The 15,784-nt window shown below is 41.2% G+C and overlaps 1 protein-coding gene across 1 annotated transcript in view; it reads left to right on the top strand.

The window, feature by feature from the left end:
• Positions 1–8,887: 8,887 nt before the first annotated feature.
• Positions 8,888–15,784, top strand: part of LOC116913163 — a 126,927-nt gene continuing 120,030 nt past the window's right edge. The window contains exon 1 of the mRNA XM_032917369.1: positions 8,888–8,948. Coding sequence (XP_032773260.1) covers positions 8,888–8,948 — 61 coding nt within the window. The remainder of the gene's footprint in view (positions 8,949–15,784) is intronic.

Below are 15,784 nucleotides of genomic sequence, written 5' to 3'. Positions count from 1 at the left end.
TATTCTTTCACCTTAATTTCCAGTTTTCAGATAATATGATCATGTTCCAACAACCTACACGTATAATATGTCATAGTTTTAAAACATCATATGACCTCATTAATTTTATAGACTTGGCATTTTAACCAATGAGATGATGATGGTGATGATGATGATGACAACAGCGACAACAATGATTAATGTTCAAGTAGCCCTGTCTTTGACCAGTGAGGGCTTTTCCCAAGTTGCTTCTATGGTCACTGGATATGACCTCAAACTCTCCATATTTGACTTGTGTTAAGGAGTTGACAAGTTGTATAAGACATACCGTCCAGCGTCCTTGCCTCTGATATGCAGTCAGCCATTTTACTATGGCGCTCCTTAAGAAACAGAATTTAGAAACCATGAATGACCACTAAAGGGTGTCCATTAAAATAATTTATCAGTACTCCTAGCATCTTTCAGAAGGCAGATGTGGGAGACATCAGCATCTTGGGACTGAATCTTGTATTTATAAGGAAGGGAGGACATGGGCCTTGAATCTCCACATTCATGTTACAGTTGTGCTGGAATTATCACCCCAATTTGAAACTCTAAGCTGCCAACAATTACTCTTTTTCCCCTTTCTCCCCAAAGCCTCTGGAACCCAGCCTTGAACTTGCATTGGCATGAGTCTTACTGTGCTAGGAACACCTTATAAATAGAACCATCTACTGCTTGGCCTGTCTCATGTAGCATGACATTTTCAAGGCTTACATGTGCATTCGAATTCCCTTCCTCTTTAAGGCCGAATATGATCATATACCACATTTTACTTACCCGCTCATATATTGATGGACCCTAGGTTACTTCTGTGTTTTAGCCATTGGATACAATGTCCCTAATGAACATGGAGGTGCAAACATTTCCTTGAGCCCTGACTCCAACCATGGTTATATGTCTGTATGTGCCCCTCCCCCAGTTCACGTGTTGGAAACTCAGGCTCCAATGCGACATTGTAGAGGGAACATTTAGATGATGAGAACACTGTACTTATATGAGGATTAAAGGCCTTATAAAAAGGAGTGTCGTGAGTGGGCGAGGGCAGAGAGGTCTTTCTTGTGTCCTACTTTTGGGCTATGTGAGAATACAATCAAGATCCCTGGCCTTTATCTTGGTCTTCCTAGATACCAAGACTGCAAAACAAACAGTATTTCTTTGTTAAATTATCTAGTCTCAAGTATCATTGTAACACAAAGCAGACTGGAATACCAAGAAGTGCAGTGTACTCATCCTATGCTAGAAGATTCCCACAGGGTGTGCGTTGTTTTCTAAGGACCTACTATACCTTCCCTGCACTGGCTGCACCATTCATACTCCCACCAGACAACAATGTCTCTGGGTTCTCCACACCTCACCCACATTTATCTTCCTATGGCAGCCATCTTCATGAGTATGACACAGGATCTCATTGTGGTCCTGATTTATATCTCCCAAGTTGTGTTCCACAGCTTAAGAAGTGGCAGTTGGCTGTCTGCATCTGATAGACCCTGGGTTGCTTCTGTGATTTAGCCACTGAGCGCAGTGCTGCTGTGCACATGGATGTACAGAGTTGTTGGAGTTCTGGCTTTCAGAAGAGAAGCTTTGAGATGCAGTATTTGTTGTAGTTTCCTTTGAAGAAATGTATGTTCAAATTCTTTACCTATTTAAAAAATCAGGATGCTTTGCCATTGTTACTGCATTCTTACTAAGGAAAGTGATTTTTTTTTAATGTTTTCTCTCATTCTATAGTTGCCTTTCGCTTTGTTCATTGAATCCTCTGACATACCAAAATTTGAAATGTTTGTAATGTTCAATTCACCTATTTCTTATTTCTGTGCTTAGGTGTTATATCCAAGAAATCTTTTCCAATCTTTTTGCACAAAGCTAAGTTTGTATTAGTTTTTTTTTTTTCCTGAGACAAAGTTTCTCTGTGTAGCCCTGGCTGTTCTTGAACTATCTCTGTGGACCAGGCTGGCCTTGAACTCACAGAGATCCTCCTTCCTCTGCCTCCTGAAGGCTGGGATTTAAGGCATGTGCCACCACTACCCAAATATTTAGTTCCTTTTCCATGACTGGAGTAACATTAGAAGAGCTTACTGTGGGCTTACGTTTTCAGGTTAGAGTTTATGATGATGAAGCAAGCGGCAGTACAGGCAGCAGCTCACAGCTCACACTGAACCATAAGCAGGAGACAGAGAGCTCTAACTCGAAATGGTGCACAGCCTTTGCAAAGCTGGTCCCCCAGTAGCATACTTCCTCCAGCAAAGCCAGGCCACATCATCCTCTCCAAATAGCCACCAACTGCAGACCAGGCCTTCACATGCCTAAGACTTAAGGGGATCCTCTCATTGTAACCACCCTAGAGTTTGTCTGTCTTATACTTAGACCTTTCTTTCATTTGGAATTTATTTTTGTATGAAGTCTAAACTTAATCTGTGCATCTGTCGAGGTCATTTTCTCGGAACTATTTGTGAAAAGGCTGTCTTTTCCTTAGTAAATGTTCTTGGCACCCTTGCCCAAGTTCATGCACCTTTGAACAAGTTTCTTAATATTTACCTGGCCTCAGACTTTTCAAATCTGTAAAGCATGAGCCAGCCAGGGCTACCTAACAAGACCATGCCTCAAAAATACAAATCTGTAGAAATAAAATAGAATTTGTTACATGAAGTTATAATTTTAAATATGATAATGAGTATGAAAACTTGTACTAAAACTTTAATATTAATCACTGATGTTGCCTGCCACTAATCTACAACTTGTAAATGAAATTACAAAAGTAAAGAGAAATCAAATCAAGTCACATAACTAGTATGTGTCAGAACTGGAATTAAAACCCAAGCCATAATCTATTTTCATTTCAAAATTCCCAACTTTCCATCTCTTTAGTAAAAAGCAAGGATTGCTTGATGCTGACCTTAGAAATGTCTAGTGTAGATTACACTTGTGTTCACAGAACACTTTGATGAATAGGAACAGTGGTATTTAAACAAGGATTTTTGTATTTAGAACATGGTGCATGGGCTCCTCCCTAGCATGGTTTGGAATATTTTAGAGCTGAGGAGTCAGATAAGGCATAGTCTCAGAAGGGGCCACTGCATGAGTCACCAAGGTCTGTGGCTGGCAGTGGAGCAGAAGCACTGTGTGTGACCTAGTAGTGAGTGTCTTCCAACAGCACCAAAGTGGTACAGCTGGTCAGGGGTAGACAAGACAAGGCAGGCCTCTGACACACAGGAGCTGGGAAGCGCTGGCACAGGGGAATGGGTGGGGTAGACAGTGGGGAGCATTGATCCCTCAGGCCTTACGTTTCCATAACGGGAAGAGAATGTCCACACTTCTCCTCAGGAATGGAAACTACGCTGCCAGCTTATCTCTAATCTGCCTTTTTTATCTCCAGTAGAAGAGTGATTTATTTCTGTAGGGTTGTACGAAGGCTTAGCTTAGCCCGTGACTCTTCTGTAAGGCAGCCTGTACACTGAGTGCATTCTGGGCTGTTATTGTCAGAAAAAATTCAATATAACAAGGCTTTTGACCAAATATCTATCAACATGCTCCCCAGTCAACTTTGTCAGTAACAGAGTTAATATTCTGATTTCTAGTTCATTTTTAATAAATGAGACAGGGAACAAAAGGTTAGGAATAAAACAATTACTTATGGGTTAGCAAGATGTATCAGGAAAAAGACTTATTAGAGCGTGAGCTATCTGACCACAAAGGTGTTACTTAAATACTTACTCAGAGGAATGCTTATGGTAGCCTGTTCTTTCTTTGAACAACGTGAGCTCCGGAAACCCATCTGGAAGGTCATGATAATGTTGTCTCTCTTCTCCCCTCTGCATATTTAGGTGTCTTCCAAATGACCACTTCCCATCTCCTTTGGCTCCTCCTCTGGCCTGGTGATGCTGCATAGATTTCCTGCTGGAGTCTTTTCACTTTGACAGACCCCAGAGATGACTGTCTGGCTCTCCCCCAGTACACTCTTGGTACTTGAAGGCTCTCAGATCAGTGACACATTCGCTGGCCTACATTGCCATAGTTGTAGAACAAGTTGATTTCCCCTCCCCATCAAGAAGCTGAAAGAAGGATTTTCTTTTTCCCCTCCTTCTTTCTGTCTTTTACAAGTGCATGTATCTAAGGCTGGCCTTGACTCTTTACGTAGCAGAGGATGATCTTAACTCTGAATTCTCTTAAATCCATCTCCCATGTGCTGGGATTACGGGCATGAACAATCAACGTATTAGAGCCAGGGATTGATCCCCAATGTGTTATGCACACCAATGAACAGCAAACCAACTGCTGAGCGAGCGACACTCCTAGCCTTGAAGGGATGTTTCTAGCCAGTTTATAACCTTAAAAATTATGAGAGCCAACAAAGAAAATCTAGTTTTTCATGCAGGTACTTAAGAATAAATATTTTGTGTTTGTTTCTTTTTGTGGTACTGGGGATTGAACACATGCTAAACAACAGCTCTGCCACTAAGCTGTGTCCAAGCCTTTTTTGTATTTTTAAATTTGGGGACAGGGTCTAGGTTGCCTAAACTGGTCTTGTCTTCCTCCTGTAGCTGATGCAGTCAGCCTCCTGAGTAGTCTGGATTGCAGGACAACACCACTGGACCCATCTTAGAATTTTCTCTATGGGGTAGAGTGAAATGGCTTCCTCTTTTCTCATCCTAAGCTCATTCTTTTCTCCTCCATTCCTGCGGCCCCTCTTACCCCCTTTATTTCCTATCACTTCATCAGTAGTCTGAAAACTTCAAGTCACTGTTAGTTACTAATTGTCACAAAGCTGGCTCTGCTCACCAGGTATATTCTAGACTTTCCCTTGTCCTTGTAATGGCTGCAGAGGATCATCATGTCTTGATAGCTACTTCCTGTTCCCTTGATCTTCTCTGGAGGGAAAAAATCTGGGCATTTATCCAGTATTAATAACAGTTGTGAAGAAGCAAGAATCCACACCTAGAAGCATATTATGCAACTGTGTCACTGCCTTCCATTTTGTCTCTCAATAGCTGTCAAGTGCTACTGTGTCAACCGCAAAGAGCTAAGAGAACCAACCACACAAATCAACCCGTGAATTAAAAAGAAAGCTGCAGGTCGGGGACCTCTGTCGAACCCCACACCCATGCCTCCTGTCTTTTGCTCCTTCTGACTTACCAAATCTTTTTGATTTTTTTCAGTTACACATTTCTGAAACCTTAGAATGGCAACAAAATACAAACCTAGAAAATTCTGACAAAATTATTCTTAAAATAGAAAGATATAAAGAATAAAGCAGGTGGAAGAAATGGCTCTCCTTGGCTTGCACAAGTAGACGTTGGGAGCGTGGAATGGTCCTTTGACTTTAGGTCAGTAGTTGATGTACCTGCCCAAGACACATCCTTCAGTTAGTTAGGAATTCCTCTACAATTGTTTGCAAAGTTCCCTGTGCACTAATGGGTTAACGGCCTGGTCAGTGAGATTGGCAAATAAAAATGTTCATTCTTTGAATGATTCAAAAACACATTTTATAAACAAATTATGCCTTCTAAACTAGCTAATTTTTACTGATAAACTAGATGTTAGACATGTAGATTTTATGCTATTATCATTCCCATTGATTACCGACCAAAATATTAGTGTTCTAGTAGTGTTGAATGCAATTAAGCGATTTCAAATTATATAGGAGGGTACTCTTTCTTAATGTGAGTCATTTTATCCTAATGAATCCATTATACACACATTTATTTGCCATTCACATATACCCCAGACACTTTATGTACTAGGCAAGATATAGCGGGAGGCTGAGAGCTATCCCACGCTATTGTACTCGATGGAAATTCACATCTAAAATCCTGGCAATGGCGCAAAATGGGCAGTAACCCAGTTTGACACAATCACTGGCCTCATCATGGGCTGGGCAGGACATCTGAGTGGGTGAGTGTGGAGGAAAGGCTCTAAATTCTGTCCAACTCACATTCCCCTAAAAAAAAAAAAAGAATCTCATCTCCTAACTTTCATTTTACCAACAGTAGATGTTGTCTGAAATGCTTTGGAAGACAGGGAATGTGGGCAGAAAGTCTCAAGGTTGTGTTTTAGTGGGACTTTCTCTTTCACACCAGTTTATAATTTATACATTAACTAGGCAAGTTCATTAACGTGTTTTGGGAATCTCAAACCTTGAAACTTTAAAGTAGCCAAGGACTCTAGTTATTTCCAGAAGATGTCAAAAGTAGGTCAGAGTGTAAGTGTATTGTTCATCGTGTTTATATAATTTATTTTATTTTATTTCAGGCAGTCCATGTCCCTGTTTGATTTTTGTAAATAACTGAACTCACATGTATTAATTTTTAACATGCAAACCTTCAGCTGGGATTGTGGGCCGAGTGTGAGGGAAAGGCAAAATAGGATCCCTTGACAGAGCACAATGTAAATCAGAAAGTAGAGTGTTTTCCATTTTCATGGGTAATTAGGATTACCCAGAAATGTTTAAAACATTAAGTCCTTGGCAAACTTACAGGCCAAATAACTCGAACTTGTTTAGGGAACCTGAACATGACCACTTTACAAAGTTATGTTTCTAATGCATAGCCAGAGCAGAGATCCACTGCACCAGATACGCTGGCCATTCGGTAGAAGGCGTGGCTATGACTTTGAGACACCATGAAGAATGGGCAGAGCATGTTCAAAGAATGAGATTGACTGACAGGTCTATGGAAGGGAAAGTCAGCTGGGCCATCCTGAGGAGTAGAAGAGGCTGCCGGATCTCCAAGTAAGAAAGGTTTGGTGTGGAAAGGGACTATGCCTGTCACCTGAGACATTTCCCCTTTGTGACTCTGCAGTGACAAATCTTCCAAAGACACAAAAGTCCTGCATGTTTCTAACTTACTACTTTGCACTGTTTCCAGGACTTTCGTTGTGTACTGAGTACAGTAGCAGGGGCTGGCTTTCAGGCTGTCACTCTGTCTTGCCTAGTTCACAAAGTGGAGAATGGCTAATCAATGCTAGCGAGCATGCTGACAAATTGTTGTTAATAAATTATGTCTGAGAGGAGATGTGAGGGATAAAGTCACATCACATGAGCTAATATTTACTGTGTACTTGTATGTGAGTTATTGGAAGATACAAATGGAAGACAGTTCCTATCTCTAATAAGAATATGTCCATTGGGTTGGAAAGCATCAATGTAAAGTGAATAATAATGCTCATGGTGTATTCTTTCCCAGATTACCCCGTGTGTGTGTGTGTCTGTGTGTGTGTGTGTGTGTGTGGTGTGTGAGTGAGTAAGTGTGTGCAGTGTGTGTTTGTGTGATGTGTGTGTGTGTGCAGTGTATGTGTTTGTGTGGTTTGTGTGTGTCGTGTGTGTATGTGTGTGTAGTGTGTGTGTGCAGTGTGTGTGTGTAGTGTGTGTGTGTGTGTGCGCGCGCGCGTGTGCGTGTATTTGTATGTGTGCACATGTAAAGGTTAGTTGACAATCTCAGGTGACATTATATGTGCCTCTCTTTTTTCTTTTGAGACAGTATTTTGTCAGCCTGGATCTCTGCCTCCCCAAATCTTCACACAAATCTTGAAGACTGCAAATCTTCACACAACTTGAGAGCTACTTTAAAGTGGTCTGTGACCATGTTCTAGCCCAGAAGGTATGTGTTATGACTTTGGAGAGAGGATGTTAGTACGGATACGCTTGACAGTGTGCTCACATGGATGAACTAGCTGTATATAGAGGTGCCCTTGGCCCTGGGGATGAGCACCTTTGCTACCGTAAGGAGAAGTTAGAGATACACCTGTTTTGCTGTCTTTCAGTGTATGCACCTATGTTTCCTAGGACAGTAGAAGTGGCCAGTTCCAATAGACCAATAGAGGGGGCTCTCTGCCACAAAGGAGCTTTTGTAGGCAGGGGACACGTTATCTGAAGAAGGCGATGTAAGTTTGAAAACACAGAATTGGATGCAGACCGGCCTGTCTACTGGCGGATAGCAGTGCATGACAACGTGATGTTTGGGTTTCCAGACTTTACCTGCTACCCTGTGGGCTCCAGTTAATTAAAAGCTGGCATTCTTAAAGAGATTAGTTGCCACAAAATATTCCCATCAAGATTGGGAATGAAAGGAATCAGCTGATAGGGAATGAAAGAAGTTTGTAGATGAGGAGTCTGTAAGGGCTGTACCTGGCCATGAGGACAGGCAGGTCTTGGCTGGGGAGTCAGCCAACAGATCTCGCTCGCCATGCTTCCTGGTCCAAGGACTGCCTTTGGAGACACATTCTGAAGAGTCCCTAGAACTGCAGCTGACCACGATGGAGACACCCCAGGATGGCCTGGCAGGTTCCTACTGGCTCAGACTCCCTGACATGGAGCCTGGGGACGCACAATGCTTTAGAGGACAGAGAGGCATGATGCACTAAGAAGGGCTTGGATATTACAAATTCCTCATTTCAGTGAACTCCCAAGGTGAAGCTGACACCAAGGCCCACAGCCAGAGAAGTGCTGTCCGCGGTGTTGAATGAGTCCTCTTGAGCATGAGTGTGATGACAGCAGGTAGAGACAGGCAGGTGCCCCAGCACATAGAGTTCCCCCATGAAGAGAGCTGGTGATGATACAGCCAGGTCTGCTATGATGCAAATATGGTTTTAACACAACTCTCAGGGGTCACATGTTATGAGCTTGGTCCCTTACATGGCGTTGTTGGAAAGTATCAAAGCCTTTAACAGATGAGCAACTCAAGAAGCCACTGGTATCCAAATCAGGTCTCTAGAATGGGTTGATACTGGTCCTGACAAACGTCCAACTGATCTTGTTGAAAGCAACATACAAGAAAAGAGCACAGGGCACCCATGTGCTCTCTGATGCCCCCATGATGACGACATCTACTATGGTGTTGCCTAGCCAAGGGGGAGTTAACAAGAGAGTAAACCAATGGAGTCATCTGCTTACAACACTGAGCTCAATGGACACGTTTACTTCATGAGCTCCCCAGGTAAGGTGTCTTACAGTGCAAGGAAGAAACACAAACAGCCAACAACTTGACTGACAGAAACTCTTCTTCTAACAGGGGGTGGTGTAGACTGAGACTTTCTGCATAGCTGAGGCTCCCTCACCAGGAATGCTTCTCCTTCCCATTTTCCTTGAAAAGAAAGGCTTTTTTTTGGGGGGGGGGTGCTGGATGTGGATCACACTAAGGTTAGAGATGCGACTCTTCAGCTCAGCAGATGGAATGGATTACTCCAGAAACCTGTGGGGATTTCTCTCAAGTTTTACCTGGTGATGCCTCTATGCAGGACAATGGAGTTTCCTTTTAGAAAGGGTTTCTAAAACATTACAGGGAAGTTCCTTCAAAGCAATTGTTCCATTTTTATTGCTCATTTCTTTTAGAATGTATTTATAAGAAACAAACACAGGAAAATGATCTTTAAGTAGTTTGAAATCTTCATGGATAGTAACAAATGTGTTTCCCCATATATAGATTACACATGGACACCATTAGATCATCTGGGAAAAAAAAAGTCGAAGTTACAGTCCAGTAGATGGCACTGTTTACTTCTTTTTACAAACTCAGAGTCGTCTGATAGTCCCTAAACTATTTGTTTTCAAAAATGGTATAGACCTACCCGGCCTTTCTTTTTAAAAAGCATTATTTACAAGAATCCCAATCATTACGTCTTTTCTGGATCCAAACTCGGCTACTCTGTCACAGTTTATTAACTAGAGATGTACTTAAGAGATATTAATCTTGTCTGAGGGCAGAAAGCATTAAACTTGATCATTTCTCTCTCACTGTTTCTAGAACAGCTGTCTTCTCCTCCTCCATCATCCCCCCCCCACACAAACACACCCCCACACTGCAGATGCCAGCTTAGAGAGAAGCCAAACGTGACTTTCAGGCCAGAACTGAACTCGGGCTTAAAGAAAATAGTTTGTGCTGAGATCACACCCAGCCACTCTTGAACATTATCTTGGAAACTTTAGAAGATGTTTATGAACCTGTTCCTGACAGCGCCAGATCTCATGGAAAGCAATTTACATTGGCTGTGGGCAGGACCTTGAGATCAGAAGGGACCAGGGATGAGCTTTGGAGTTTGAGTCTCAGCTCTAGTTGAGGTAGTCCAGGGTCTGGTAGTTAACTTCTCTGGAAAGCAGTTTTAGCACGTTTATAATTGTTATAGTACCCACTAAATCAGAGAGATTCGATATGCCACATATATATACTTAATAATTATGTATTATATAATTAATATAATTAATATTATGTATATTCAGCAGATACTCACTAATTGGCACTTGGCATTTTACTTTATTATACAAGTTTCATCTTCAATTGTCAGATTTGTCTTATATACAACGTTCCTCCAGAACATCATAAACTCCATCACTTCCACCAACAATAGTTTACTTCTAACTCTCCTTCAAGCTCTAAGCATTGCTAATTCTCTGAATTAGTTTTCTCATCATTAGCATCAAACCTATATTTTTAAGCTTCCTGGGCTTTAGTGGCCCAGGGAGGCAATTCAGTGAGCGTCATTTGCTGCTGAAGGTTAGAGCAGCTGTAGGCTGTGATCTTCCACTCAGCTGCCAATACTAATTTAATACAGAGAGGTGAACATATGGATAAAATGGGAGCACACTGTCTATTTTCTCATCCTGGCTTAAGATTATGAAAATTGTGTATTGTCTACAAAAGCTTGTATTCCTAGTTAGTTTCCCAACATGAGGGTACTAAATACATCAAACCGCCAATATATTCTACTATGAATTAAAATTTTATTATCTATCAGTATTCAACTTGATTAAAATTCAGAAGCAGAGCAGAAAGATTAATACAATGAACTGGAATATCCAGAAGCAAGGGTGGAAGCACATAGTGGAAAAAAATTCACCCTAACAACAACTTGAATTTTCTATATTTATCCGTGAGTATTTGCTTCACTTGGCTGTCAATTTTAATTGGCCTGCAACACACTGTGGTTCTAATATATTCAGAATTTCAATTGTTATCTTTTCCGTTTATTATAGTATCCCCAAATGCGGTCTATTCTTCACGAATAATAAAGGTTTCTCTTATTATAGGAATAAATAGCTTATTAAATCGACTGCTAGTTTTTATACGCAGTGACACCATTCTTCAGAGGTGCAAAAAGAGGGAACCTGTCTCCTTTACAAATTGTGTTTACTTTCTAAGAGCAACAATGATTTATAAAGGTTAGCCCATGGCTAATTAAGATGCTGTAAAGGTTAAAACAAAGACAGGTGTATACCAAAATGTCAGGAGCTTGCCACTGGTACTCATCTCTCCCCAGGGCCACTGTGTTTGGATGTCAAGACCAGTGTTAAAAAGAAAGATGCTGGAGCTGGGTAATTGGGGGGTGGGGGTGGGGTCACTGGATCCCTTTGTTCTTCTTTCCAGTATGGCCCCATTGGATAAATCCCCCTGCTTTCTGCTATGAAAGAGAGACAAAGAAAAAAGGAAGGAAGGAAGGAAGGAGAGAAGGAAGAAAGGAAGGAAGGAGGGAATATTCTCTCCTCTCCCCAACCCTCTGCTACACACAAGTATGTGTCTGTAAAATGTTGATGGTTCTAGAATTCGAGGCCTCAGAATATACCAGATAGAGCATAGCCCTGAGGGAAAGCTAGATCTGAATCCTAAGCAGATTTTAATGTTTATTTCTTTTCTTACATTAGCAACTTATTCCACCTTTCCAAATCAGAGCTTTGCCATCAATAAAAAAAATTAGATTAGTAATGCATGCCCTAGAGGAAGTGCTTGATGTATTTTATCATAATGACTAAAGATTGGAGATGTTTGACACTTGATTAAAAATTAACTAAAAGCAAAAATGGGCCTTAAAATCTGCATTTTAACAAGAAACTAGTTGGTAACAATTATTTCTTAAAGACTTTTTGAAGAAAAAGAAAAACAGAATCATTTGACAAATCATGTGTCTGTGCTCTTAAAGTTTAGCGGAAATGACATGGTTGAAAATATGAAATATCGTGAAATATGTCAGTAGAACACCAGTACACATTGTTAAGCGGCACTGTTTGCAAGCCAGGCACGTGTGCAACCCTATTAATAAAATGAGCTCAGACACACCACAAGTAAGCCAGCAAACATTACTCCATGCTCTATTTTAATAGAATTGGCTGATATTAATGAATTCAGATTTATTTATGCTACTATAAATTTATGCAGCATACATTACATATATGCCTTATGTGCGTATATGCTCGTGCATGCATATATCTATTGTTACTGTCACTGTCCACAAATTTCAACTGACAGGTGGCTAGTCAGTGTATGGTGACTAACAGGAAAGAGAAGTAAATATAAAGCATTTAAGGGGGGCAAAGAGGTGAAAGTTCCAGGCTGTTTCCCTGGCCTGATTCGATATGGGAAACTACTAGAATCCTCAGATGACTTTATTAAAGGAGTAATACACTTGAGCTACCATATCAGCACTGGCTGAATTAGCAAATTTAGGGCTGTACATTTTATAGTTTTTGGAAACATTATGTGGGCATGTCCTAAAGCCTTTGCTTCAGTAAGATTTTTGTCTGAGAGAAATGATTTTATAGATGACTTGTCAGTTTTCCTGGGGAGCAAACAGCAGAACGGAGCACAGGAGTGCCATGGACCCATAATGCATGTTGTGGGAGGGGCTTTGAGTGGCGGCAGGTGGGCAACTCAACGCAGAGTCTGAGAAACGACTCTGTGAGTTCAGTTTCCTCCATGCACTATTTTGAACAAAAAAAGCTTATCTGAATGCTACCCAAAAAGCAGCTCAAAAGAGATAACATGTACAAAAAGCATGCACAGAATGTGGGCCTGCTCCCCACATGGCTGGACATGTAGAACATATGCGGTTATCTGATTTGGGCACAATCGAGGATGGTAGAGCATTCTTACCAGCTAATAGGTGAACGTCAGCAACATCTAGTGTAGCTGACAAGGCTCCTGACAGTTTCCCGACACATCTGTGAAAGCCACTGGGAATGCCAGGACAGTCTTATACCTTTAACCATTTGTAACTTTCCTATTACAAAAGTTCAATGTGTCTGTCCAATACCCTTTGACGTTCACTGCAATACACAGCTGTCTCTCAGTGCTGCTGTACCTCTAGCAGAAGCAGTGGGCGTGGACAAGTATAATGGTCCCCTCATTATAGAGCACATGTGTTCTGAGATTGGTATCTGGGGTTTTCTGGGTAACAGAGAAGATTCAACAATAAACACCTGACACATTTTCTTAATGAAGTGAGAAGCTTAACTATAATTTAATAGCTCTTGCGTTTATCACATGCATTTTGCAAATTAAAATTAAGTTTGTTAGGACAATGGCCATGTATGTAAGCCAGTGGTTTTCAACCTGTGGGTACAGGAGTTGCCTAAGACCATTGGAAAACACAGATATTTACATTACAGTTCATAACGGTAGCAAAATTACAGTTATGAAGTAGCCGCGAAAATAATTTTATGGTTTTGGGGTCACCACAACATGAGGAGCTTTACTAAAGAGTTATAGCATTAAGAAGGTCAAGAACCACTTACCTAACCTATCAGCCACAGGTAGCAACACGTTGGGAATGACAGGCCTAGGAGGCGGTATTGAAAACTGACATTGTGAGTTTCATTAGATGCGGCAGAAACTTAATAGGTGGGGCTTTGGGGGATTGGGTGGCAGCCTAGTTGACGAGGATGTGAAAGCTTGCTATGGCTTCAGTAATTACTTCTTGAATCTTCCGACTTGATCATCATATTGATTGATTGAGCAACTATTTTCTAAGCGCTCGCTGTGAGCCAGGGTCAAAGTTAGATGGTGTCATATAAAAGCAACTAATGTATCTGCTTCTTGGCGGGTTCAAGACCCACAAGTACTAACTGAGGTTTCTGCCATACTGGTTAGGGGGAGTTATAATTTTCTGTCTCCTCTACCCATGGTGCCGGCTTGCCACAGGCCCTTGGGCAAGGCATTAACCATTACTTGCAGTTTTTGCTTTGGTTAAGGAAAGATAACAGCAGAACTGTCCATTCTGTCTGTCTGTCTGTCTGTCTGTCTATCTAATCTATCTACCTACTTATGTATCTATCTAATCTATCTATCTATCTATCTATCTATCTATCTATCTATCTATCTATCTATCAACACTATGATACACAAATGAGATAACTAATGTGGAAATTGCACAGTATCCATTTCCTTTTCTCCTTACAATAGATAGGAAGCCATTTCCACCTAGTCACCTCACATGGATGCTGGTATTTCTGAGCATTTATTGAACAACAATGCTCTCTCCTTGATTTACAGATAGAATCAGACAGAGCTCCTGCCCTGTGGTTTAAACTGGGAAAACATGCATGATAAAAATACTCAAAGAAGACAAATGCTGGCAGTGATCACTGATGTATCTATAGCAGATCTAAATGCTCTTCGAAGGCCATGTGCATTTCCCCCAGTCCTTAGGACATTTGCTCGGTGTGCATAAATACTCACACACATGATATAGACCCAGAAGAGATTAAAATCGAAGAGGATTAAGAGGAGATAAGGCTGAGTAGAGTGAAGGGTGTGAGACATGGGCCAGGAGATTCTCACTGATGAGTTCACACCTTGTTATCTGCCTCACATGTTAGTGAGTCTGAAATGGGGGTACACTGATGTAAGTGTGAGATGCACAGAAACTCGCCTTGCAATTGGGCTTCTTTTCTCAGACACTGTATCAAGTTGCTCAGCTTGTAATCACTTGTGATACTGTTATTTAGCATTAAACATACAAATATTCAATATTCTATTAACCGAAGCAACATTCCCAGATATGCCTGTATCTATACAGTGTCTTAGCTTTTATAAAATACTTTATGATAGCAATTTAATCACCAGAACAACTTTTAGAGAGGGGGATTGCCATCTTCTCCAGTCTGAAACTGTAAATGTTGGGGTAGGGGTTGGATAATAATTCAAAAGTAAGACTGAGAGGAAATGGATCGTGGCTGAACCCCAACTTGTGCCTTTTCCTCCTCTGGTCACATAACTCTATCAGAGTCTCACATAAAACCCTGCCATAAAGGAGAGGAGTCTGGAAATTAAATGTAAGAGTACATTTAGCACATGGGTTGAATTTTGAAATGTCATCCCTCTCGCCTCCCTTCCTAGTCTAGCGCAGGAATTTACAAGTCAGGTCCATTGGCTTCCAGAGAAGAAGGTCTAGTGGGATGCTTCCCAGGGCTGGTGGATTGTGACTCTATGTGAGCTTCTCTCCCAACATGATTGGCATGCCCAGAAGAGTGCCTTGGCGTGGCTCACCCTAAGAATTCCAAGGCATTTATTGTTAGCAGCGATGCTATGACGTGCACCTGGAGAAGAAGGTAGGAATGGCTTTAGAGACAAATGAGACAAAGTCATAGCTGATATTTCAGTTTCAAGAGTTACATAGGATTCTTAGAAATTTAATAATGATAGGCTAGCTGGATAAGACACAAACACATCCAATTAATTCAGCCTGGCTATCAACAAAACCTCAGTATCTCCTGATTTCAGCTTCGAGTCTTTAAACTAGATTACTGCACATCCCCTTTGCCAGAGTCTGGGTAAGAGACAATGACAACTACTGGAGAAAAGCAAAGCCCAAAATACCCTGTTGGGTGTAGACTAGCCTTCCAGGCTCCATTTATTTTTTTCTCTTTCTTTACAGTAAGAACAAAATCTCTAACAAATGGGAGATCTTATACTACAATAAGAATGAAATCTGTTTCTCCTCTTCTGGACTAGTGCTGCTATTCTGGAAATCTAAAATGTAAATCGCTCCACAAAGCAGCTGCTAA

The sequence above is a fragment of the Rattus rattus genome, chromosome 12 (genome assembly GCF_011064425.1).
Source record: "Rattus rattus isolate New Zealand chromosome 12, Rrattus_CSIRO_v1, whole genome shotgun sequence".
Lineage (NCBI taxonomy): Eukaryota > Metazoa > Chordata > Mammalia > Rodentia > Muridae > Rattus > Rattus rattus.
Note: the sequence above shows the minus strand (reverse complement) of the source record. Positions and strands in the feature narration are given on the sequence as shown.